General features: G+C 36.6%; 1 protein-coding gene across 4 annotated transcripts in view; it reads right to left on the bottom strand.

Moving 5' to 3' along the window:
- The window catches only part of LOC131439010 (uncharacterized), an 803,522-nt gene that overhangs the window by 686,864 nt on the left and 89,369 nt on the right, over positions 1-27,289 (bottom strand). For 3 of the 4 annotated variants that reach the window (XM_058609483.1, XM_058609481.1, XM_058609484.1), the window contains exon 2: positions 3,159-3,780. In XM_058609483.1, coding sequence (XP_058465466.1) covers positions 3,159-3,326 — 168 coding nt within the window. In that variant the 5' untranslated portion in view covers positions 3,327-3,780. The remainder of the gene's footprint in view (positions 1-3,158; positions 3,781-27,289) is intronic. The other variant, XM_058609482.1, reaches the window with a different exon arrangement.

The following is a 27,289-nucleotide window of genomic DNA, read 5'->3' as shown; positions in this document are numbered from 1 at the left end:
TCAACTCAGGTGTTGATTGATTTATTTTATTGTACTACTAAGCAGTTCGAAAACATTTATCTTAAACACGTATTACAAGGTCGTTTTAGTACATTGTGCCACACGAAAGAATTCGAATTTAAAAAAGCAGTTATAAAAAAACGGTTGATAAATTTCAATGGTTATACATTTGTTTGAAATGTTGATTCATGAAATTTTTATGAAAAACAATTTCTTTGAAATGATCCCCATGGCAGTAGCCAATCCGATCCACATAATTTTTGAGTACATTTTCAATTGTTTTTTGACCAATTACTTGAATTTCGTGCTTGAGGTCTTCAATTGTTTCTGGATGGTTGGTGTAATATTTATCTTTACCGCTCTCTAAAAACAATAATCCAGCAGCGTCAAATCGCAGAATCTTGGAGGGCAATTCACCATTTCTGCTGATTATTCGATTTTCAAAGATTGTTCGCAGAACATCGATTGTAGTTGGCTGTGTGTCCTGTTGAAACCAAACAATTTTCATAAATAAATTTCATAAATTAACCTTTTTAATAAATGTATAATTATTGAAATCTATCAAACCGTTATTTTATTATTGCATTGACAAATTCTAAATTTACACCCTTTATTTCAATAGTACACCATTGAAAAACCTGTTCGAATTGACCCATATTTTCACGGGAGCGGGTCATTTCGTCGAAAGTCGTTTCGCCGAATGCCATTTCGCAGAAAGTCGTTTCACCGAAAGGGTCATGTCTCCTGTATGTTATTTCTCCTATATAACTGCTGTGGCGCAGCCACATAACCGAAGCCAAGATGATCGGCCCGCCGTCGGAAGCTATTTTTTCATTTTCAAAAAATACCACATACATTTACCTGGTAGATACACATATGCAATTGATTTGATGCTTAGTAGCTAATAGTCATTAAGTTTTCTTGGGGACTCCGTTCTGAGGTTCATGAATCAATCTTTATTCAAGAAGTACAATTGTAGGTCAACAAAACGGTCATTAACGCCTTTGCATTTGTCTTCATTTTAAATCAATTATAACTACGATTTTAAGACGACTTCAGGATTCGGCGAAATGACCCTTTCGGCGAAACGGCTTTCGGCGAAATGACTTTCGACGAAATAACCCTGATCCAGTTTCACGAGCTAGTCACAGTATACCGCAATGATCCTGGCCCCGTTTTGATTCTTTTTACACGGCCGACGGTTTTGATCGTTGCTTTACATCTCGTATTTCATTCAGTAGCAGTTCTGCTTCGGTCGGTACAGGGAGGCTATGGGTCATATATGAAAAAACCGAACTGTTCTGCACAGTACGAACTTTCGCACAAAACTGAATCTATAAATATATTCTTGGTCTAATTTTTTAGTTCAGTTAGTGCCTGCTCGTGAACCAGCTGATGAGTTCAGATATCAAATGTAAATGATTTTTTTTAGCCCAGTTGATGCTAGGCCATGAAATAGACGAAATACTAAATTACTCCTGTTCGACCAACAAAATTGGAAATATATAAATTTAAATGCGTATTTCAGTAATTATTAACGATACAAATCCTTCGGAGATATAATCGTATTAGTGACGTAACCGTCATTTTTGCCTTTCTCATATAGAAAGGTTATGCAATCACTGTGAAAACCGACTTTTGAACCGAGGCCCGGAGGGCCGAGTGTCATATACCATTCGACTCAGTTCGTCGAGTACGCAAAATGTCTGTGTGTGTATGTGTGTGTGTGTGTATGTGTGTGTGTATGTGCGTATGTGTGTATGTAACGTTTTTTTGCACTAACTTTTCTCGGAGATGGCTGAACCGATTTTCACAAACTTAGATTCAAATGAAAGGTATCGTGGTCCCATACAAAATTCTTGAATATTATTTGGATCCGACATCCGGTTCCGGAATTATGGAGCAAAATGCGCAAAATATTGTGAAAATAAGTGCTCTAACTTTTCTCGAGGATGGCTGAACCGATTTTCACAAACTTAGATTCAAATGAAAGGTCTTGAGGTCCCATAGAAATTACTGAATATTATTTGGATCCGACTTCCGGTTCGGGAGTTATGGGGTAAAATGTGCAAAAAAAAGAAAATATGTTTTCTAACTTTTCTCATAGATGGCGCGACCGATTTTCACAAACTTAGGTTCAAATGAAAGGTCCTGTGGTCCCATACGTAAGTCATGAATTTCATCAGGATCCGACTTCCGGATCCGGAAATACAGGGTAAAGTGTGTTAAAAATTTTATACCATCACTGAAAATGGGGAAAAACCTTAATTTTCTAAATCGACCTCAAATCTTTTCCAATTGATAGTTTTTATCAGTAGACGGTCAAACAAATCTATTTCGGTTATTCTTTTAAGAATCGAAGAAAAATAATTTTGAAGAATACCATAGTATTATATATGATAGTATGATTGATATGAGAAAGGCATCATTACACCACTACGTGGATTAAAACAGGTTTTTTAACACTCAATTTTCTCAGAGATGGTTGAACCGATTGTAACACACTTAGTCTCGTTTGAAAACTACTAAAGAATTTTGAATGAAGTTCGAAAACTAAATGGCTGTCACTTCCAATTCTGAAGATATAAAGCGTAAGTTACGTAACCGACTAACCGTACCTTTTTTCATCGGCTCGAAGATGACAGCGAATGTCGATAAACCTAGGTTTATTTGAAATTTAACAATTTCAATCGAATTTGGATGGGTTATGGCTAACAATTCTGGTTCCATAGATGTATTCGTATATGTGACGTAACCGAAGTTCATCCAATTTTTCATCCAATGGACTGAGCTCTGAATCTAAAAACTTTTCTATAACGATTTATAGTCGAGTTTTGAAAATTCTCCTGCACAAAAATTAATTGCTTTTCCTGCATCCAAAATATAACATCATAGCAATTAGGAAAGTAACTTCAATGACTCCAGTCGTTATCAAGTGTTGTTAAGAAATAAACTGATTCGTTTTACGGTTAATTTACTGCCCAACCAAACTCAAATACGATAAATTTATTGAAAGAGTTTCCCCACCCAGTCAAGATTCCAATTAAACTTAAATACTTTTGATCAACCAATTATCCAATGCACAGTGCCAATCCGAACCCGTACGAATGAATTACCTCGCCCGACCTGAAACCCGGGCGTCTCTCTATTCAACTCACCCTGAATTTTCCCTTTTTACGCTGCTTGGTCCCGGCAGTGGATTCACTTTCCGCCGCAGCCACCACCGCTGCCCTGGCAACCGATTTATTTTCCGAAGGCCACCTTGATGCCGGCTGCGGCTGCATTGAGTGTATGGAATGCCGTTTACTCAGTTTATGCAGATTCATCTTCGTTTGCCGCCAGCTTAGCTCAAACTATCCGAAAAGCTCCTGAACTCTACGGGAAAACCAACTGCTGAATGGGGCACCATACCGTCAGATTGGGCACGCCGCCATACCACCTACCGCTGGCCATCCCTGAAAACCGGTTTTTAATCCTGTATTCTGTAAAATCTTCTTAACAGCACTTTATCACAACCCTCCGAAAAGCGGAGAGTTTCACAATGAACTGCACTCACAGGTGATAACAGAACGGATCAAACACACAGACACTCAACACTCGTAAAAGCACGGAAATCACCTTCCGGTTTCGTCTTCACATTTCCGCTGATAGAGTTGAACCTTTTCAGAATTTTGTTGATCACTTCCAACTGAACTGAACTGAACTGAACTCACTTTTCCAGTCGAATCACGTGAAGAGCAATGAATGTGAAATCAATGCTATTCTCAGGCCGGAAGTGTTCTGAAAAATAAAATAGATAAAAGTGTCTGAATAAAACCTTACCAGAGAAACGTAAATAGACACATTAAAACTACGATGTTTTAACAAAATGTTTCAACTTGTAATGCTCAGTTCAGTGTGTTTGTTTGAGCTCCCTGTCCCAGAGAAATAGTGAATGACTGTTTTCGACTCGATACCTCGTAAACTTGATGACATGAAGCTTACATTCTAAAGAGATGTAATCCATGTAATTCAACCACAGCGAATGTACCAAGCAGAACGACTCCATCTCATCTGTAATGTTCGCAACAATTCGAAATGTTGAACTGGGACAAGTCCTGTGTGTTCTTTGTAGTGATTTTTTTAACAGTGCTTACTAATATGATTGTATTTTATACACACAGTTAAAGTAAAGTCAGTCAGTTCGTAGTGTCAGTAGAACCGTAGCTCCAGCCATGCAATGGTTCTGCACACTCTGAATCGGCTGCGAAGTGTGTTGAAACAGAAGGTCAAATTTCACTACAGGAATGTAATACCAAGGCTTTGCTTTAAAGTAAAGTCAGACCGAAGTCAAAGCGGTGACGACACGTAAGGCGAGGCGATGCATAATGAGTAAAACTCTATGAAAACCAGAAAAAAATACGAGAATCCTTGAAAAGATTAATAAACAAGAGCGTATCATATGGAAGATGAACATGGAATTCAACATAATGTTTAAAAATTGCCGCTCGAATCGCGTTACGGTTCGTTTTACCCCTAATACACATAACCTTTACGATTTCCTATAATATTCGCTCTTTAGTACACCCAAACCTCCGTTTACGAACACTTTTTATACGTTACCTCTTTTTACGTAACTCTTTGTACGAACCAAATCCAAAATAACGTAATCTTTTTTTACGAACCAAATCCTAAATAACGTAAACTTTTTTTACGAACCTACTTTGTAAAAAGAGTTTTTGGCATACATCGAAAGCGATTTCCGACTCATGTATATTCCATGGATACTACTACAATATGGGTATTTTTGAAACGGGTTTCAAGAGTAGATGTCGGAAAACGATCTTTGAGGTGGTTCTGAAATTAAAGATGGCCACTCCCGGTTTATCGATATTCTTTGAAAACCTTTACAATATGAGTATTTTTGGAAAGTATTCAATAAACAGATGCCGCAAAACTATGGTTGGAGTTGTCTCGCATTCCAATATAACATCCTCCAGTTTATCGATATGTCTTAAAAACCCTTAAATTTGTGTATGTATGTATATATGTATGTGTGAAGCCACCATCAGTTCAAGGCATTACCAATGTATGCGGGTAGACTTACAGTAGATCCGAAATTGATTATCAGATAGCTTTCATATAATTGCTGTTAAGAAGGCCAAAATGGGTTTTGAGGACCCGGCGCCTTCCAGCAAGAACATCCGGCCATATAATAAAGAATCTCGCTGTACCAGCTTAAACCCGCCTGATGGTTTGTTTGTTAGAAGGGTGCGTCTTACTCATTTCAGATCTTTTAGGGAGAAACACAAAGCTTCCCCCGCGTGAGTTTCATAACAACTCAGATAATTATCGCCAAACTTGGCACAGGTACTTTTTACTATTCAGAGGTGGTCACGACAAGCTTATATATTCATGACAAAAGTTTATTGTAACATTTTCTTATTCGTCGTCAAACAAAATAGGGGGGCGGATTCAGACTAGGAAAAGGGGATCTTGAATATCAATTTCCATCTTGAATTTTTTATAAAATAAGAGAGGGGCAAGAATGTCAAGATTGTGCTAGATAGTATTGCTATCGTTAATTTGAATTAAATAGTACTGCTATTGTTAATTTTAAAGAATTAATCGATACATTTTGAAGAGCACAGATACTTCGTACACCACTAAGAGGTGGTCATAATGGTTATCATGGAGGAAAGCTGTAGTAAGTTCACTAATAAAAGGGGAGTTCAATATAAAATTTATTCTACAAGAAACGATGCATCTTGACAAATACAGTTACTACTTTCATGTCAATGTAGATTAAAAGGTTATTTTAAGGGAGAGGTAGTGCAGCAAGTGCCCCAAACATGGGAAGTGTAAGGTAAAATTGATTGAATAGCAACATAAAACTGCTCAGAGTATTACACTAAGTAGGACAACTTCGGGAATTTTTTTCGGCCTTTTCTTGCCGAAACATATCCGAGCAACGCCGGGTCATTCAGCTAGTATAATATAATATAATATAAATTTATATAAAAAATATAATAGAATACAATACAATATAATATATCACATCCTAATGCAATACAAAACAATGTAATATGATATAATTCATTAAACATAATACAATATATCATAATATAATATAATATAACATAATTTAATGCAATACAGTATACTACCAAGTTAGTACAAACTTTTTTAAAAAGGTGTGTAAGGCATACAAGTGAAAACCGTTAAAAATCACCGTTGGGCAGGACTTTGCACGTATGAATGTCTGTTGGATATCTGTTCTCTGTGATATAACATAATATAATATAATGTAATGTAATAAAATATAACATAATATAACACAGTATAATATAATATAATAAAGCACAATATAATAGAACATTACACAATATATTCTAACAATATACTATAACATAATACAACATAACGCAATACATATACTTATAATCTTCTTCTTCTATATATATAAAATAAGCGAAAAAAGTGTGTGTTGCTAATGTTCTCTGGTATGCGTGGGCCGATCTTCAAATGATTTTTTTTGTTCGAAAGGTGACGTTTATGCGGAGGTTTTAGGCTATAGTTTATTAGGAACATCCTTCGGGAAAACAGAGAAAAACTAGAAAATTGGTTCGTTTAGAATTGGAAATTTTTCATTCAATGCATGCTAGATCTCCAATGATTGTTTGGCGCGTATCGAGTTATGCAATCTTGCTGCCCGCTGGAGAGCAAAATATGAATACTAGATTATTGGTAAAATCGTTTGGCGCCAAACTAGCTGTTTTATGTTCAAATTTTACTGAGCCTACTCGATTCACGTGTTTCTTTATTTCGACTGTAAGAAAATAAAGTCATTGACGAGAGTACGTTATTTTATGATTCGTTGTTTTCTTTAAATTTTCAAAAATGTGAATCTCTATCTTTACGATGGATGTAATTATTGCTACCACAATGCGCTGAACTGTCATCCAGAGACAAAAAGATTGAAGTGTTCAATGGAGTAATTCCGTTTAAATTCGAAGGATGTTTTTTTGGTTAGTTTTGGCCTAAATTTTACATAAGCATTACCACTGCCCGAAAAGTAAAATTTTGCATCACAAGTTGGGGTCAGGTATAGTCATACTTCTTGAAATTCATTAGATGAACCCAAACACAACTGTTACAAAAAGTACATTCAATTGATAAATGAAATAAATTTGGAGTAAAATGCGAATATAATTTGGTAGAGTAACGGCAACCCTGTTCATCTCAATATGCAAAAACTAATTGTCAGAGTGAGATTCGATATCTCTGTTCGATAGATGGACTTTAAAGGACTATTCACACATTTCAGTTCCGTGACGGTTCAGTGAAAGTGCCTTCAGTGCGCCGTCAGTGTTCTTTTTTTATCGGAACCCTTCCGTTCCGTTTCCGTGCTGTTTCCGTTCCGGCACAGCCAATGCAATGACATATCGACTTCAGTGAAAATAAAAAATATCGGTGACGACGAATTTGTATTTGCCGGACGGACGCTACACTGACGGCGAGCTGCACTGAATAGATGTGAATGCGCGCATAGAAAACGAATGAAATAATATCAGTATCCGTGCACGGTATCGTGCCGGCACTGAACCGGACCGGATATGTGTGAATAGTCCTTAAGGGTAAGTTGAAAATATGTGCATTCGCTTCGAGTTTTCACGTCGCTATAATAGTAGTGTTGAACAATTTTCGAACTATTCTGTCTGTGGTATTGCTTCTTAGAATCGAAACAAAGATGTTGTATCCGATTTTATCACAATTCGTTGATTCAACGAAAATCGAGCAATCGGTAAAATAATATGGCGGCTCTACTATTGAGATGACTATTTGTACAAAAGGTTTAAGATCATAATCGCAGTTACAAGTGTGCGAAACTCATTTCAAATATCGCTTCATAGGATCGAGTAATTTCAGGCAAATACATTTATTGCAAATCCATTCAGCATCAATAATAGATACTTGATACCTTTGGAGTTTTGTGCGTATTTTTCTCAAAATGACCTCCAAATTGTTTCAAATTTCAAGTACGGCTATTCATTTGAGCCCAAACGTTTTCATTTGATCCAGATACGATCCAAATTATATCAACCCGTTCGAGACGTCTTTGGGTCTATTTTTCTCTAAACATCGGTTTTTGCAGAGAACTTCGAAATTTTATTATGTGGCTATAAACAGTTCCGTACAGCATACTCTAACCAACACTTCTGTCGCTTTTACGAACATCATCGAACGGGATTTGAGAATCATCACGTTGACATTTTTTCCTCTTTGAAACGATTCATCAACTTTCTCACAAGCTGAAAAGTTTCTGCGGTCGAATTAAGACCAATTGTTGGTTCATTTTACCATTCAACTTCATTGATCGCGAACAATCATGGCCACATTCTTCTGAAACCATCTTTCACATAGGTCGTTTGATTATTTTGATTTTGTGAGTTTAGTGAGTTCTCCTAAACAGCTGTAGATGCAGAAATAAGTGGAACAACTGCTAAACGCACAAAAACAAATGTGTAGGGTAAAGGAACAGGTGCAGAAAGTACAGGAACGCGTACAAACATGAGAGAAACAAATATTGAAAATACTAGAACAAGTGCAGAGAGGACAGGAACATGTTGTAGAGAAAGCACAGGAACAAACACAGAGTACTGAAACAGATGTAGAAACTGATACATACAATTCAGAATGAAGAGCAGAAAGTACAGGAACAGGTTCAGAAAGTATAACAATAAATACAGAAAGTAAGAAGCAAATGAAGAAAAAAAAGTTCAAAGTTAAAAGGTTATCGAGGGAACAATTTCAATGACTCCCACTGATATGTCATTTTAATTTAAACGTCATTTTCCAATTCGTTTAGCTTTTATGTTACCGTCAATAAAGCACAAGGGTAATCGTAAGGAGTTTGTGTCATGAAATTTGAGTTTTTACATAGAAAATTGTTGTATACCGAAAATGGAGAAACAAAAAATGTTTTTTTATCGCAGAACAGTTATTCTCAACCTGTGGCTCCGGCTTCTTGACAATAACCATCAAAATTTATTGAAAGTAGTTTTGATTTATTTAAATCTGTTCTAATATTATTGCGCTACGAAGTGTGCAGGGGTCCGCTAGTATAATATAATACAATAAAATATGATATAATGCAATGCAGTATAATACCATAATACATAATATAACATAACAGAAGATACTATATGAAATAATATGCTATGATACAATGTATAACAATTGATGTTGCAGTGTAAGTTATGCTTTTCTTTCGTCGCAGTACTGCAGGAAATATAATATTTCTTTGTTAATCATAATAATAATTATAATAATAGTAATAATAATAATAATAATAATAATTATAATAATAGTAATAATAATAATAATAATAATAATAATAATAATAATAATAATAATAATAATAATAATAATAATAATAATAATAATAATAATAATAATAATAATAATAATAATAATAATAATAATAATAATAATAATAATAATAATAATGATAATAATAATAATAATATTAATAGTAATAATAACAACAATATATAATACAATGTAATATAATTCAGTTCAATATATAACAAATAATGCAACAAACAACAGAATCACATGTGGCAATATACTACCATAAATATTGCACTTTAGGATGAGCTTCAAACTACAAGGCATTTCGCACCCTCTCATTCTGCTACTAACGCAGAAGGCGATAGCATCCAGTCGACGCCGTTCTATTGACCAAATGGCATCATAGACGCTCGGGGAGGCATGAGATAGGAACTTGTGAGGACTTAGTTATCTCACCATTTAACGACCAGTAAAATTAAACATCAAAAAGTATACATAAAATTTTATATACTCGAATCGATGCGTAGTAATTTTTTCAATCATTCGGCGTAATGACATCTTAAATTTCATACAGGGGCTAACCAAATTTTGTGCTAGGACACATGACCGTTTTCAATATGTTTACGTTTCGTCTTTGACTAATCAGTGCATAGCAGTTCAAATTGAACTGCTTAATGCAAAGCTCGGCAGTTCAATTTGAACCGCTAAGCAGACTATTTGCAGAACACTTTTTTGTTTTGCATCTAAGTGCAATGTCTATACTGACGTGCTGACTTTTCCTGGCCGATGTAGGTTTCCATTCGCACGAAAACAAAGACACCGTCATACATAAAAAAAAAGCTTTTATGTCAAAGCAAACACAATGCAATTTTAATGCTTGTGATAATCTTCTGTTGATGTTTCCGAATCTTCGTCTGCTTCAAGTGCACATCCGAAGACAAACCACTAATCTAAAGTCCTGAGAAACAACATCATATTTCAATCCGGGCAAAGTCTAACTGCTTTACGGGTTTGAATGTACAGACAGACAATTAATATACAAGAAAATCTTGCGTTGATTTGGGTGTTCCGAAGTGTACACAATTTCTCGTGGCCAACGATGCAGTCAGCATTCCCAAAACACCCAAAACCACGAAATGTTTAAAGACAACAGTCAGAAATTAATGTCATGACAATCAACGCGCGATTCTTCAGCTCGTCACTTAAATTTACTCGACGTAATATTTTCATCAGATCCTTTCCAGAAAATGATATTAATGAATTTAAATCAAAGCTTGACAGAACCGCCAGTCACCTTCCGACCAACCACGGTAAGGACGGCAACATCAACGTCAATCCGAAATGAATCGGGGAAGGAGAAAGAGAGATAGAGAGAGATTCTGTTTGCTGGTCGGTGCGGCTTCGTAAAATACGATTAAATCAATTACGTTCGCTTGGGAAACCCTTTGCCTGTGGTGATAGGGATTGCGATGGACATCCGTTGAGCCACCCATTCCATCACCGGAATCTAGCATAGATATAGTTGAAGAGTGTATGTATGTATATTTTCGTAGGAAGAATATTTTCCTTTTTCTTTCGAACGTAGGACGAAAACATAATCGTATGAATAATGAAAATGTCAATCAAATTCAGCTGGAAGCCATACGCGCAGAAATAAGCCGAGAAAATAGCTTTTCACTTTTTTCCCCAAAACGAAAAACGCCTTGGCGGTAGGCGTGAACATGATGCGACGGAGTGAGGAATGAGCTTTATAGCTCGCCCCAAGATGTTCCTTCCGGTGAATCAACCAGCCAGCAGAGGAAAGCATAGATTCACCGGGTGAGATCATATTTTGCTTGAATTTTCGTCGCATTTTCTTTCTATTTTACGGTTTCCGTTTTCAAATTGTGTCGTATCGTAGAAAGCGCTCGAGGCCTCCCAAGAAGTTACCCAAGTAACGGTTGAGGCCGAGCACATCTACAACCCGAACGTTTGGCCACCTTCGCTGCAAAGGTACGTCGCTATTTTGCTTTGCTTTGCTCTGAAAGGATATCCAAAATCGACCGCCGGCCGGCTCGGAACCGAATATTTCCAGATCGCCCGATTTGTTTCAAAGTGGTAAAAGTAATTTGATGGTGATGGAGATAGCGCCACGAAGTAGAAAATGTCGATTTCGGTGCCATTTATCACCTGGCATGACAGTGGGTTATCGAATTACTGAAACATTACGACTGAATTTTTAAGACCGTCGGAGGTATTCGATTATGTTCTTATCAAAATCGAATTATTTTCACATTAGATAAATGGATAGATAGGTTCACCAGCCACAAAGGGTATGAAAATGTGTTTCGTCTTGCTTTAGCTGTTATTATTGCAAGAAAAAACCAGGTTTCTGCCAAAAATGGTTCCCTTTGATAAATACGGTGGACCACTCATTCAGACGGAACTTACTATTTTCCTTAAATATCATACATATCAGCATTTCGGTATTCATTTGTTGATCAATTCAAAAACACTGTTTTTGTCAAACAATTAGCTGCTTACATCACCTTTAAAAAGGGCAAAATAGCTAGCTATTGGTTAAACTAGGCGTACATTAAAAAATAAACTGAAACTCCAATGGTCTTAAAACAAATTTCAGTCGACCATGTGTTTCCATTGAAACTCAATTTGAAGGAAACGCATGGTAATTAGTTCTAGTAGTTATGCACCATGCGTTTCCTTCTAATAAAACTTTAATGGAGAAACATGAATGATTGTTTTTCTTTTTCCAGAAAAACTCGAATATTGAGCTTTTTCAAATTAAAGGAAAACTGTGAAACCAAAGCCAAAAATCATTAATTTATAGCTAAAATATCCAAAGTGGTATAAAAATCAGAAGTATGAGAAAGTATGATTCAGTATGTTTCAATGCAAGTAATACATCTTCAAAATATAAAAAAATAAGCAAATCTTCCTGACATAGCCTGAAACATCACCAATTGATTTTCAAATGGATCAGTTGCTTCGATTCTTCATATGGGGCTTTCCACACAAAATCAGACACCAAAATTTTTTTCCGAATGATTTTTTTTTCCTATTAAGAGCTCACAAATATTCGATACGTATTTTTTTAATTTAATATGATACGTGTAATTTTCGAAAAATAGTTTTTTGAAGGTCCGCGATCACAAAAAAAGAGTTTTTTTTAACAGCCTATACTGGAAAATCTAATAAAGATACAAATTTTCGTCCATGACATGAAATGTGCGTCAAATAAGCGATTCCAAAAAAACACAACCTCATTGTTTATTCAATGGAAAAAGCTAAAATTTTATAAACATATGAAAAAAATTCAACTTTGGCCTAATTTTGTTTAATTTTTTGTTGAAATAAGAAGCCATAGCATACCGTCATTTAGAGCGACGATGCAAAAAAAGGAAAAGATTCTTCTAGATTTGGCTCCAAACTGATTTAATTTGTAGGCTATATAAGTTACTTACTAAACGAACCGACTTCGGCTATACTAGTTCCAAGTTACCGGTTCCAGAAGTACCAGAAATACTGGTCAAAAAGATTTAAACGAGACTCACTCAATTTTCTCAGAGATGGTTCGATTGATTTCCACAAACAGGATCAAATAATAGTTCCTATAGTCTTATAGGTTGCTGTTAAATTTCATCCCGATCCGACTTCCGGTTCCAGAACTATAGAGTAAAGTGTGTTTAATTATTTAGTGTGACGATGCAAAATAAAGAAAAATTGTTATTAACTTGACTCAACTGTTTACAAATTGAAAAGGTTATGTTTATTTATGACCAAAGAAAGTTTCTTTTTTATTCAAGATTAAAAAAAAGCCTTCACAGAATCTTCTAGTGATATTTTTGAAAATATAATTAATATGCGTAAGGCATCATTACACCACTAGGTGGATTAAAAAAGGTTTTTTTTTTAAATAAGAAGCCTTACGGGTTTGATTCAAACCTGGAAAAGTTTTAGAGGGGAAAGATTAATAGTTTCGGAGCAGTGAATTTTTCAACTACGACCCGCACGCGCAGTATAGTATTTTCGTTTTCTTGTAAAAAAAAGTACAGGTGTGTAATCTCAGAGACATAACTGGATGTCGTGAATACGAATGAAATTGAAACGCTTTTTTCTTACTTTTGAATAACAATTAGTTGATCGATTGTGTAAATTGTGCTAGCTTTCCCCTTCATCACTACGAAAATTTGAAACGATACACCTAAACATATAGAGCAAATCAACAGAAAGTTCCTACAACAACTACGAACTACAATTGGTTGAAAAAATGGTCGTATATGTTATAGTGAAGTAAACTTTCGCATAGTTATTTGGAAATATAGTAGTGGTTCTAAAAAGAACCGATTTAGTAACTGAACCTGAGCTCAAGAACTAAATTCAGAACTTAGAATAGGCTCAGAATTCAGTTGCAATTTAGTTCCCATGCCGACCGTGCGAAAAACTCGGCGAGGAATATCGGTGGCAAAGCAAAGTCCTGGCATTACATTCCTTTTGTGAAATTTGGCCTTTCTATTTCAAACAAACTTCGCAGTCGATTCTTAGCGTACAGAATAATTGCATGGCTAGTACTATGGATCCTACTGACACTAAGAATCCTTCCAGGTCAGCGCTCGAACATACGACAATTGGCTTGTAAGACCAGCGTCCTAGGCATTAAACCGCCAACCCGGGATAATATCGGTGGCAACCAAATGGATTGTATGCCGGGTCCAGCATTCCAATACATGCACACGTCGGCAGCTTGGTCATCGCCGATGAGGGAAAAAAACGTCCCGGATAGTCCCGGATCGGCCGTCTCGGCATAGTGCGAATAGACTTTAAGTTGTGTTCCATTACAATCAGAGTATTGCAATAGGCTGGATAATTTCTAGAATTTTTCTCGGGCTTGCCTTTACGAAACATTTCCGAGCAACGTCGTTTAAATCAGCTAGTATAAAATATCAGGTGTACAACTTTGCTTCCACCGTTCTTTTTTTTTTCAAAATTAAAATCTTTATTGAGAAAAAATGCTTACAGATGTATTATTCAAAGTATTGTCCGTCGCTAGCGATAACTTTCTCCCATCATTCCGGAAATTTTCGAATCCCGGCTCGAAAAAAGGAGTCCTCTTGTGACGCTATCCATGAAGCAATCCATTTTTCCAACTCTTCGAAGGATTGAAAATGTTGATCTGCCAGGCCGTGTGAAATCGAACGGAATAGGTGGAAGTCAGAAGGGGCGACATCTGGGGAATACGGCGGGTGGGGCAAGACTTCCCCTTTCAGCGTTTCCAGGTACTTTTTGACCACTTTTGCGACGTGAGGCCGAGCATTGTCGTTTTGGAGAATGACTTTGTCATGTCGCTCTTGATATTTTTTTCGAATTGTAACAGAAAAGTACTACTTCCCGCAAATGGCGAGGATTGGGCACATAAACAGACATTTTCGAGCGTGAATAATACGAAAACAAGAACAACTGTCGCTGAAACGGCGATGACAATTTGTTAGGCACTGTACACACTCACTTTAAAGGCATTATCTTTTATGTATATTGACCAGCCACCTATCGGAAAACGGCGGAAGCAAAGTTGTACACCTGATATATCAACTATTTCACTCTTGAAATTTTAGCTGAAAGTAAATTTAGTCGGTTGGTACACGAGCATCCTTGAATGCATGCTTAGCTTAGTCACAAAAAAACTCTAAGATTTAAAAATGTTTTGTAAAACTACAAAATTTCTTGAGATTTTTAGTAAATATGAATTTCCTGTTAAAAATTTTATTTTAAGCTATATTCAATGGATTGGTGATCAACAATACCTGGTTTAATTTATTTTAATTTTAAAGTTTCTGTGATATATCTAATTTTTGGATTTTCTTTAGTTGATTTAGCTGGTACCAAATTCAATCAATTGGTGTACAAAAATGATTAGTTTTATTTAGCATTCGTCGAATACTTCTAATGTTCTAAAATTTCTGTGAAAATATCGAATTTCTTGAGACATTTTCAGTAACGTTGAAATTGATTTCTTCTAAAACATATGGCTGGTATCAAATGCAATCTATTGGTATAAAATAATGCATATGTCGTCGCTTTAAATTTAAAGATATGTCAAAAATACGAAATTTTCGATAATTTATACTTGGACTTTTGGTTACGGTTTTGATCATAACTTTCATGACCAACGCGTAATTGAAAAATTTTCTGTTCCATTCATGTTGCGATAGACGGTTCTGTCTAGAGATAAACAAATTTTCAAAATCGGACTTCTAGCAGCTGAGATATGGTTTGGCTGGCCATATCTCAGCTGCTAGAAGTCCGATTTTGAAAATTTGTTTATCTCTAGACAGAGCGTTCACACTTTTTTTCAATAGACTTTAGATGGAACTTTTTATAATAACTTTGAGTAAAATACTAGGTTTCCCATCGTTTCAAATGGATTTTATTCCGAATGAATTTATCTTTCTAAATGTAAAAATCGGAATCGGTGCAAAAATGGCTAAGATATAGTCAATCAAAATTAGCGTTCCCACTTTTTTTACCCCCTTGGTATTCGGAGTGTTACCGAAGGAAACACGCGAACGGTTAACTAAGCTGAGCTAAATGTCTTTAAAAATTTTACAAAAAACTACAAAATTTCTTGAGAACCGAAGGAAACACGCGAACGGTTAACTAAGCTGAGCTAAATGTCTTTAAAAATTTTACAAATAATTGTGAGACTACTTAGACTTTAGTTAAAAACATAGACAAACCTCCTCGTAGACAAACGTAGAGTTTCGTGAGTTGAATGAAAGATTGAATTTCTTACTCTCATCAGAGCTGGTACTAATAGCGTAAACTTAGTGTGTATAATATTGACTATTACCTGAATCATCCACACAAAATTTAAGCTTCAGAATGGGTTTTGTGACAGAACAGTTCAACATATAATGTTATGCACTAGAGCGGTGTTTGGGGCGAGTTTCGGATAGAAATACCCGAGATCCCGAAATACCCGAAACTAAGGTGTTCAGGATTAGTATTTTGTTTGTTTCTATGAATGTATGGACACTCAAATCATGGGACAGATAGAAAGAGAGAGACCAATGCCCTTGCGAGCGGCCTTTAACCGGACTATTCGCCATGGAGGACGAAAACATGCGTGAAGGAATGTTTTTGAGATCTTTCTTCGTTTCATTCATCAATTCCTCCTCAGTATTCGCGACAAAATTGTTGGAGTAAATTTCATTAAAATTCTCGATGGGACGCAGCTGGCGAACATTGGACGGGTTTGACGAGTTGGGTACCACATCGATGTCCAGCCGCTCCATCTCCTCCAACTATCGCTTCGAGTAGTGGGCCGATGACAGATCCAGCCAAAACACTGCGTCTTATCCGTTTATGGTATTTCTTGATGAACGACGCAACTTCCGGCAGGCATTTCCTACTATAAAGCACATTCTTGGGGAACTTGGTGTTTGAAATGAACTTAACCTCGGAGCTCACTTCCTTCGTGGGGGAAGTAAAATACGGAACTTTCCTGGCAGTCGTTACCATCCCATAGGTCTCGTCGATCACCACCGCCACGCCACGATTCGCCGGGAAAATCTAGTTGACCATTTTATTCAGCCGCTGCTAGTGCGCCATTGCCTGCAGCTCCATAGCCAGTGGATGCAACTTCCGCTTCCTGACATGTACGTTCATGTTCCCAAGATACTTTTTCACTGTTTGGCCGGCTAAGTGCACGCAGCGATGTAGCAACTTTTCCCTCGATCTTCCTCTTCAGCTTCCTTTGGAGCTTCTTGTCCATCAGAGTCGACGGCCGTCCGGAACCGAGCTTTCTTCCGGCGCTCTGATTGTTGTCTAATAGTACCATGATGTTGTAGATGCCGGAACAGGGGTATCCAGCGTCCACAAATTGCGTACGTTACCCTTTTTCAACGCGGCGAGGTGCCGTTTTTTTGAACACGCACACATTTAAACGGAGTTGCTTCACTGTTTTTGCAATCACTGTTAGAGTTCAACTGTCAAATTTTATCTGCTGACTCATAGGTGACTATGATTGATGCTGCATTGATAGTTTCGTCAAGACGGGTGAAGGTAAACGCATGAAAATTTGGCAATTACTTTTTTAAATGCAACCGTTATTTGTTGATTGAAATATGTTTCCTGTTATAACATTATTTTTGTTTTAGTCTTCGCAAACACTCAAATGCAAGCTACTACTGATAATTTGTACTCGATTTCCAACACATGATATCGGCGCTTACTCCTGACATGTCGTTCTCCCAAATTTGATTAGAGTGTAGTACATTCCAGCACAAAGTACACGAACGAAAGCATTTGTGACATCGGACGGGTGGAATCCTAATTAAAACGAACCAGTTTTATCGCGGTGGATTCGATGTTGGAATAATAATTAAACACCCACCCAGCACCCGCCGTAGAAGGTCAGGCATGGGGTGCGGCCCAGGGCGAAACACCGACCAAAGATCCCGCACACAATTGAACAACTGCACAATATTATTCAGGACCAAGGCTTATCGCACAGAAAACAAAACTCATCTGAGAAAACACAGCCCGAGAAATAAATTAATGCTAATATTTATCTTTGGCCAGAAAAAAAGGGCAAGCGAACCACTTAACTACTTTTCTCCGTGTTCTCCGGTAACTTCCGCCAAAAGGTCATATTGGCAGCTTAGCTAAAAGGTCTTGAGTGGTCTACTCAAGAGGAGATGTGCTGCTCTGTTCGTTATGCTTCGCAGTATGGAATTATTAGAAACGATTTTCTGTGTGCTAAAAAGACTTGATTATTTTTCTGAAACATCGTTGATTAAAAATTGTGAGCTTTTTTTAAAAATGATTTATTCAACAAAGTGTCCTAAAACTAATAAGCTCAAATCCAGATGCTCATTTTTGTTCTTAAGAACAATTTCGATACAAGCCGTCAATCATAATAATGGTCCAAGCCACAACCTGTCACGAGAGTAAGGAAAACATAATATTTCTTCACATTTCTATACACAAACTAAACAATGATTAATCGCATTTCGGCTGCGGTTTCTACTTGATTAATTAACCACAACATCCGACCCATCGATTCAATTATTATTACAACTTGAAAAGACCGATTAGTCCCGAAATAGCACTTCACTAACTGTACAACGAAATCATACAATCCCGATGGGCGTTTGCCACCCCCCTGTCACTAATGGCTTTGCAAGCATCATCAACTGAGCGTACAGCTTGGCTTCGCATTGACAGCGACTGTTACTGTTACTATTTGTACTGACGACAGCAGGAGTGAATCTGAAAGCTTTCAGAACGTCCAATTTATCACTGTGCCAGGTGATGTCCAACAATCGTTTCTAGTTGCAGGGAAAACGTCAACAATGGTGCGGGACCATCCAGCGAATGTTCATTTAAAAACAAGCGGCTCAAGTGCGTGTTGGTGCGAAACGAATTCGAGTATCAGCCGACATGGCATGAGCATGACAGCAAAGTCCAATCTCAAGCACCAGGGCCCATGTTGTCCATGCTTGCTTCGGTGATTCCAACTCTAGTTACTCTATCGTACTGTTTTCCTTGTAAGCTGCAATCAATACAATGCATTAGAAGAGTGCTCTTATGCAGATCAGGTTCTACCATTAAATATCAACTAACTATTTCAACGACACCAAGCAATCTAATGAAATTATCCTTGTTTTAAATAATTCGGTAATTAAAATCAGAAAATGCCTTCGGCATCTTAGAGCTTAAGCGTCGTGGCTGACACCAACGCCCTAGAATATGATTATAGGCGATTTCCAAAGCAAAATGAGAACGAAAATGGTTTTGCGCGTCATTTCACCGAAAGATATTTCACTGAAAGTCATTTCACCGAATAGGTAATTTCACCTAAAGCCATTTCATAGAAAGCCATTTCATCGAAAGCCGTGTTTACCGACTGTGATTTTGCCGAAAGTCATTTCGCCGAAAGCATCGTACCGGCTATAAATCCAATTTTTTTTCTTTTTATGATACATGAATTTACGGTCGATTCGAGTCATGTAGTCTCTTGCACATGAATGGCTGTTTTACTGCCCGACGCGTCGACTACTGAATTTAAGTTTTGATAATTTTCGGACGAGAAACGTTAAAATATTTCGTTTTATGTCGTTTTTGCTTGAGAAAATTGAAACTGATCCAGGGTAGTTTTATCAAACAAACACTTTTCACGAAACTGTGTTGTGTTCGCACTTAGCAAGGGTGGGGTTGAGCAAACCTGATATTAAAAAACCTGTTTTAATCCACCTACTGGTGTAATGATGCCTTTCTCATGTCAATTATACTATCATATATAATACTGTGGTATTCTTCAAAACAATTTTCTTCGATTCCTAAAAAGAATAACCGAAATCGGTTTCGTTTGACCGTCTACTGATGAAAAATAATAATTGGAGAAGATTTGAGGTCGATTTAGAAAACTTTTTACGGTTTTTCGCCCTTTTCAGTGATGGTATACAAATTTTAACACACTTTACCTTATATTTCCGGATCCGGAAGTCGGATCCAGATGAAATTCAGGAATTACGTATGGGACCACAGGACCTTTCATTTGAACCTAAGTTGGTGAAAATCGGTCACGCCATCTATGAGAAAAGTTAGAACATATATTTTCTTATTTTTGCACATTTTACCCCTCAACTCTTGAACCGGAAGTCGGATCCAAGTAATATTCAGGATTTTTTTATGCGACCTCAAGACCTTTCATTTAAACCCAAATTTGTGAAAATCGGTTCAACCATCTCTAAGAAAAGTTAGTGCACTTATTTTCACATTTTTTTGCGCATATTACCTCATAATTCCGGAAGTCGGATTCAAATAATATTCAGGAATTTTATATGGGACCACAAGACCTTTCATTTGAATCTAAATTTGTGTAAATCGGTTCAGCCATCTCCGAGAAAAGTTAGTGCAAAAAAACGTTACATACACACATACACATACACATACACACACATACATTTTGCGTACTCGACGAACTGAGTCGAATGGTATATGACACTCGGCCCTCCGGGCCTCGGTTCAAAAGTCGATTTTCACAGTGATTGCATAACCTTTCTATATGAGAAAGGCAAAACAGGTTCGAAACTGACTCGATATTCAGTTCAACAACGTTGAAACTAGGGTTTAAAACTTGCTTCAAACAAACGGTTTGACTGCGGTTATGGTTGGAACTGGGTTAGGTTTGGCATCAAGCGAAAACGACATTAATAACGATTAAAACTACACTGTTAGAAAAATGAAATTTACGTTTGACGTTTTTTCGCTCTCGCACTGGTATCTATTTTATGTTAAATGAACCATACCCGTTTTTTTGTTGCTGCGATGATATCCGTCTCTCTTTGATGGCACTGATTGAATCGTGTCAAGAGTTGCCAGTCAGTTCGTGCTTGTATCTCATCCGACACAGTCGCAAATCGTTTACGGTCGAGACAACAGAAACAAAAACAATACAGTGTATTGAACAATAGAGTGCACGAAATGGGCAAATACGATTTAACAAAGCCTGAAACTTGACCTACGAGACCAAATTCAATTTGTATAGATTTCAAGCACTGCAAAGTTAGACCAGCAGCAAATGAAATTGAAATCTTACATAAAGAACGAATGCATCTAGATGCTAATAATGTAAGTGAAATTCAATTGAACAAGGCGTCTAACTGTGTGTACATTATGTTCAAACGTGAAAGAGATGCAATTGTATTCGCTTCGGTTAACAACGAGGTGCATAGTGTTGATCATGACAATGTTAAATATAAAATCCCTGTGTACATGGAGGATACAATGCAACAGAAGTACGCGTGCATGACCTTCCTCCGCAGCCCAGCGATGGGTTCGTTCGGGAAAACAAGTCGCAATACGGTGAAGTTCTTTCCATCGAAAGGGAAGTATGGCAGAATTTTTTCCCCGGTATCCGGAATGGCGTACGAGTGGTACGTATGTAAATGCGTAAAGCTATTCCATCTTACATCGTTTGTGGTCAAGATGAAATACATCCGTGTAAAACGCAGATTACGTATGAAAATCAACTGGTTACATGTAAGTTTTGTGAACAACCCGCACACTACGACAAACCTTGCACTGAAACTGCGAAATCAAACAAAAACAAGGACAACCGCTCAACAGCGGAAACTAGTGAATGCAGTACTCCTGTTTCAAAAACACCTTCACCCTCTAACCAACCAGCAACTGAAACCAATGTACAACAAGGCGCTTCTACAGTAACTAGCGACGAGATCAAGACAGCGAATAACAAAGAAAACGAAAAGAAGACGGAAATAATAATACCACATGCGTCAATGGGTGACGAGACGAGCCACGAACAAAGTGCCCCTCAATCCTTGCAGGAGGGAAATGGAAGCTCTTCTTCCTCTAGAAAAAGGGTGACAACGAGATCGAATACAAAAAATTGTTTATTCAAAAAATCGGCTCAATCGGCCACGTAAAGCTGGTACGCAAATAGGCCTGAATAAAAATGTCTTAAATAGAAAAAAGAGTTGCCAATGAGCGTTCTTTGATACGATAGAAGCCATTTTTGGTCACTATACGAACTACACTTTTATGAATTAAGTCATATAGATTTACGTCACCTGTAAATTTCATAATTTTTCGCAGTGTAGTGATCAGAACGTCGGACTACAAAAATGTGTTTATTCATGTGAACGCATAAATAAACACATTTTTATAGTTGAGTACAACATACTGTTAATCTAAAAAAAACTCTTCTTAACCCACCTAGCGGTGTGAGAATGTCTTTCTCTTGTCATTCAAATAGTATCATTAAAACATATTTCGTTAGAATAATTACTGACACCTATTCGGGCTAATTTTTAGCATAAAACCATTCAGATTGTTTCGGTTAGAAGCATGGCTGAATGCTTTGTCGCATATTCGACAACATTCTCAAAATCAAAAGTTTCATCAATAATATATTTGAACTTGATAATTTGATTCTTTCTGGAAAAAAGTGCGGATAGAAGGAAAAAAGAAAGCTATTTGTCGTTTACGTCAAACATACTATTATATTTCCGGCACCGAAAGTGACTGCCACTTGATATTCGAACCTGATTTACAACCCAATAGTAGCTTTCAAACAAGCCTAAGTTTGTTCAAATCGGTTCAGCCATCTCCGAGAAAATTGTGCGGAGAGAAACATCTTTTAAAAAAAGTGCACACACGCAGACATTTTCCTGTCCGAGCTGAATCGAATGGTATATATTGGATATCTACTCAAAACTGGGTTTCTTTACCTTAGTTAAGTCGAACAGCACACGAACTAATGAACTACGTTTCTACTCGATTGTGTTAAAAACATCAGACGAAATGGATTTCCTGACCGGATAACAAACTTGATTCTTTCGTATCTTACAGATCGCAGTAGCTCAGTTCGAGTCGGAACTGTACATTCTGATCCATAACATCACGTGTTGCCCAAGGGAGTCATCTCGGACCACTTCTGATCTTTGCAATGAACTGTCGTCGTTTAAAGTAATGTATGGCAACGATCTAAAAATTTACCGGACATCACAAGCCTTGTAGATTGTTGTGCGCTACAAATGGACATTGAATGTGTCATAGATTGGTATGATAGAAACGGTTCGAGTGTAATGTTAATACCATAACATTTCAACGAGCTCAGTCTCTAACTTTATTTGAATACTCAATGATGGCGAATCCAGTCAAACAAGTTTCTTATGTTAACGATTTAGATGCAATTCTCGACCGTAACTTATGCTTCACCGAGCAGTTTTGGATGGTTATTGCTCGAAAACAATAAATCTAGATTATAACCACACGAACTTAATCGACACGGCGAAGCCGCATTAGACATTTTATTCATTTTCGCTCAGTAAACGGAAAATTACAAAAAAAAATACCAAAGTAAATGGCTTGATCCTTCGAAGGTAATAAATTCAACTGATTTCCTTGAAATTCAATTTTGAAAATCATAAATCTATCAATAGAGTGTTGTTCCTGACATGAACACGGGGAAATAAATTTTATCTGTGAACAATAACATTTTTCCTATTTCTATATTTAAAGTGAATTACTTTTCGAAATTGAGACAATTATACGATTCGGGGAAATGATCCTTTCGACGAAACGGCTTTCGACGAAACGGCTTCAGACGAAGCGGCTTGCAACGAAACGGCTTTCGACGAAACGGCTTTCGATGAAACGGCTTTCGATGAAACGGCTTTCGACGAGACGGCTTTCGACGAAGCGGCTTTCAACGAAATGACATCGGCCCATTACTTTTGATTTATGGTACGCACATTCATAGCTTGGTGATTATTGGTTACTGTAGGGTCGAAGGACTAGCCATGCAATCATTCAGGGGTTTTGGTCCTTGTGGGTTTCCAGTTTGTGCAAAGTGAACATGACTTGTTCCATTTTTTTAAATTTTGTTTATTTTTTTTTACGTTTCGTATTCGACTCTTCTGTGCATAAACAGATTATGTTGAGCTGCTGATGCAAACCCACGGATCAACATAATCCGCTCAGCAGACGTAAAGTCCATGCTTTTTGCAAAACACTTGTTTGCGCCGATGTCTATCCTGCATCTGCTGATGCACTGATGAGTCGAAGACGAATCGTAAAAATATAGCCATGCAATATTTCTGAACGCTAAGAATCGGCTACGAAATCTGCTGAACAGAAGGTCAAATTTTACAAACGAAATGTAATACATCACCCAATAAGTCATGTGACTAACTAAGAAAAGCACTTTTTTTGGGAAGAATCGAGCAAAAAAAGTATTCAAGAGCAATACAATCATTCCATTGATTCTTCAACTTCTCGATGCAGTGCTTATAGAAGGATTTGTATTTTGTCTAAAAATCGGTTTCACATTTAGCAATTGCTTCTTAATTTGAGTTGAATTTTATACCGGCTAGCATTAATTATCCGGTACTCACTAAGTGCCAGATCTGAACTATACGGTGGAAGAGGAATGAATCGACTTGTGAATCTTGATGAAACAGTGTTTTTTTTCTTCGACAGCTCGTTGTCCCTTGGTTTTGGCATTCGAATGATCAAACAACGCTAAGTAATATTCGTTATTATTTGTTACTCCTTTCTCGAGATTGTCGATAAAGACTATACCATGTGCATCACAAAATACTGAAGCCATAACCTTCTCAGCTGCCTGTTGTGCCGGTGGACGTTTCGAATGAAGCTTACTCAGATGATGATCTCTTTTATTCCGGAGTGAAGTGACGGATCCATGGTTCATCCATTGTCACATATCGACGCAAGAAATCTGATTTACAGCTTGTAACCATAACCAAATACTGCTCTGAAATATCAACATTATCGTTTTTCCCAATAAGCCAAGCCAAGCTTCTTTTCTTACACCAAACAATAATTACATTATCATATTTAATGGCTTGGAATTGATATGGTCTGATCAATCAAAGGTAATACTCAGGTTTAACGTATGACAAAACTCACTCTCAAGGATAACATTGAAGGAATCCAATGGCATGGAACATAGCCTTCTAGAATGGTTCGCTTCCAAAACATAAACTCTGAACCAAATAATGTAACATCCACCGTACCTCTTCTTTTCATTTTACATATAAACAACGTTTCCTTCATACTCCAAAATCTAAATGTGCTTATATAAGCAATGCTAAAAGTGCTTATGCAGGAGCTGCAAAAGTCTACTGCACTGTAAAAACCAGTTTTAATCCACCTAGTGATGTAATGATGCCTTTCTCATATCAATCATATTATCACTTAAAATACTGTGGTATTCTTCAAACTAATTTTCTTCGATTCCTAAAAGAATAACCAAAATCGGTTTGTTTGACCGTCTACTGATAAAAACTATAAATTGGAGATGATTTGAGGCCGATTTAAAAAACTTTTCACAGTTTTTCGCCCTTTTCAGTGATGGTATAAAATTTTTAACACACTTTAACCTATATTTCCGGATCCAGAATGAATGGATCCGGATGAAATTCAGGAATTACGTATGGGACCACATATGAACCTAAGTTTGTGAAAATCGGTCGCGCCATCTATGAGAAAAAACACATATTTTCATTTTTTTACATTTTACCCCATAACTTTTAACATTTTACCCCATAACTCCGGAAGCGGAAGTCGGATCCAAATAATCTTATGCATTCATTTGAATCAAAAATTGTGAAAATCGGTTCAGCTAACTCCGAGAAAAATTAGTGCAAAAAAACGTTACACACACACAAACATTTTGCGTACTCGACGAACTGAATCGAATGGTATATGACACTCGACCCTCCGGGACTCGTTTCAAAAGTCGAATTTCACAGTCATTATATAACCTTTCTATATGAGAAAGGCAAACATGTAACTCAATAACTTTCAGTAGGAAAAACGAAACCCATTCTGTAGACATATTTTTAGGAAATCAAATAGTGGAAAAAAGTAAAATTGTACGAGATTCAGGTATAATCTTGGACTACAAGCTAACATTTGTGGAAAATTACAATACAATAATCAGTAAAGCTAATAGTATGCTGGGCTTTGTTAAACGCATAGTTTTCAAGATCCATATAGTATAAAAAATACGTTTGTATTTCTCGTATTTATGTAACTTTTTGTACCTACTTTTTAACAATAATAAAAACACAACTTTACAGTCTCCTTTGAAAAAAGGCCATCAAAAAGGGCGGAAATATAGAGCAATTTAAGAATTAAATCGTTTGTCTAGTGATTTGGGACTGAAAGAACCGTCAATACTTATATAAACTCATCTTCTAGTCGTTAAAACCATCATACATAAACTATAAAATTGCTATATAGTACATATGTTAAACCCCTTTTGGCATATTGCAGGCCTGTATGAAATCCATATAATATTATTCACAAAGAACGCATTGAATCGATCCAAAAACAATTCATATAAACACTTTGTATATTAAACTGGACAGCATTTCCTCTACCATCCTATGAAGCACGCTGCATGCTTATCAATATACAAACATTTAAAGAACGTCACGACTTTGCAATGCTTTATTTTATCACTGACATTATTTCTCAACGCATTCAATCAGCGCCATTATAATCGCAATTAAATTTTTATGTACCATGCCGTCAATTACGTTCCAGTTAATTATTTTTAGAAAGACTTTACTATGTCAAACCATTTATATGTAGTCTACATTTGCTTGATGATATAAATAAATAAATAAATGACATATGGATTTGACAACGATAGCGCCATCTGTTTGTCAGTCGCACGACTTATTGACTGATGTGTTATGTTGTGACTTTTCTTACTTTCGGGACATCGTCAATAAAGACACTGCACTATGGTTAGAAACGAGCAATTAGCGTGACACAAATATTTTCATTATTAAATATTAGTTTTTTGTAGTTGATGTCTTCACAAAAGTTGTTTGTAATCAAATGGCGCTCCTTTTGATGAAAAATGTTACTAGGGTGGTCCTCATATAAATTGAAATCTGAAATCGTAACTTTCTTAATTGAACTCAAAAATGATTTTGTTGTAAGATAAAGTTGTAGGAAATTTTATTTTGAACAACTTTGTTGAAAAAAGCACCTCTCTAGCTTTTCATTTGATCGATTTACATCAATTTTCCCTAGTAAAAGTAGGGTGGCACCTGAAAAATCACTTTTTTTGTTCTAACTTTTTTGTGAAACGTTCTGCCGAAAAGTTGTCTTTAGAAAAGTTGTTGAACTAATCATTGCGCTACCAGTAAAAAGTTATGATTGTTTTTGCATCAAAACCTAGTCAAGCTTGCAATATTAATATTCATTAGATGCCAGATCGATAAAAATGTATCCTATGTGGTTCCTGAAAGGACATAATATAAATAAAAATTTAAGAGAAAATTGGAAGAGTGCTATTTTTTTAACTTATTTAAATTAGTTTTAAAAATACCTTCAAAAAAACTCAAAAACATTGAATAACTCTTAAACGCCTTAACGTATCAACATACAT

The sequence above is a fragment of the Malaya genurostris genome, chromosome 3 (assembly GCF_030247185.1).
Source record: "Malaya genurostris strain Urasoe2022 chromosome 3, Malgen_1.1, whole genome shotgun sequence".
NCBI lineage: Eukaryota > Metazoa > Arthropoda > Insecta > Diptera > Culicidae > Malaya > Malaya genurostris.
Note: the sequence above shows the minus strand (reverse complement) of the source record. Positions and strands in the feature narration are given on the sequence as shown.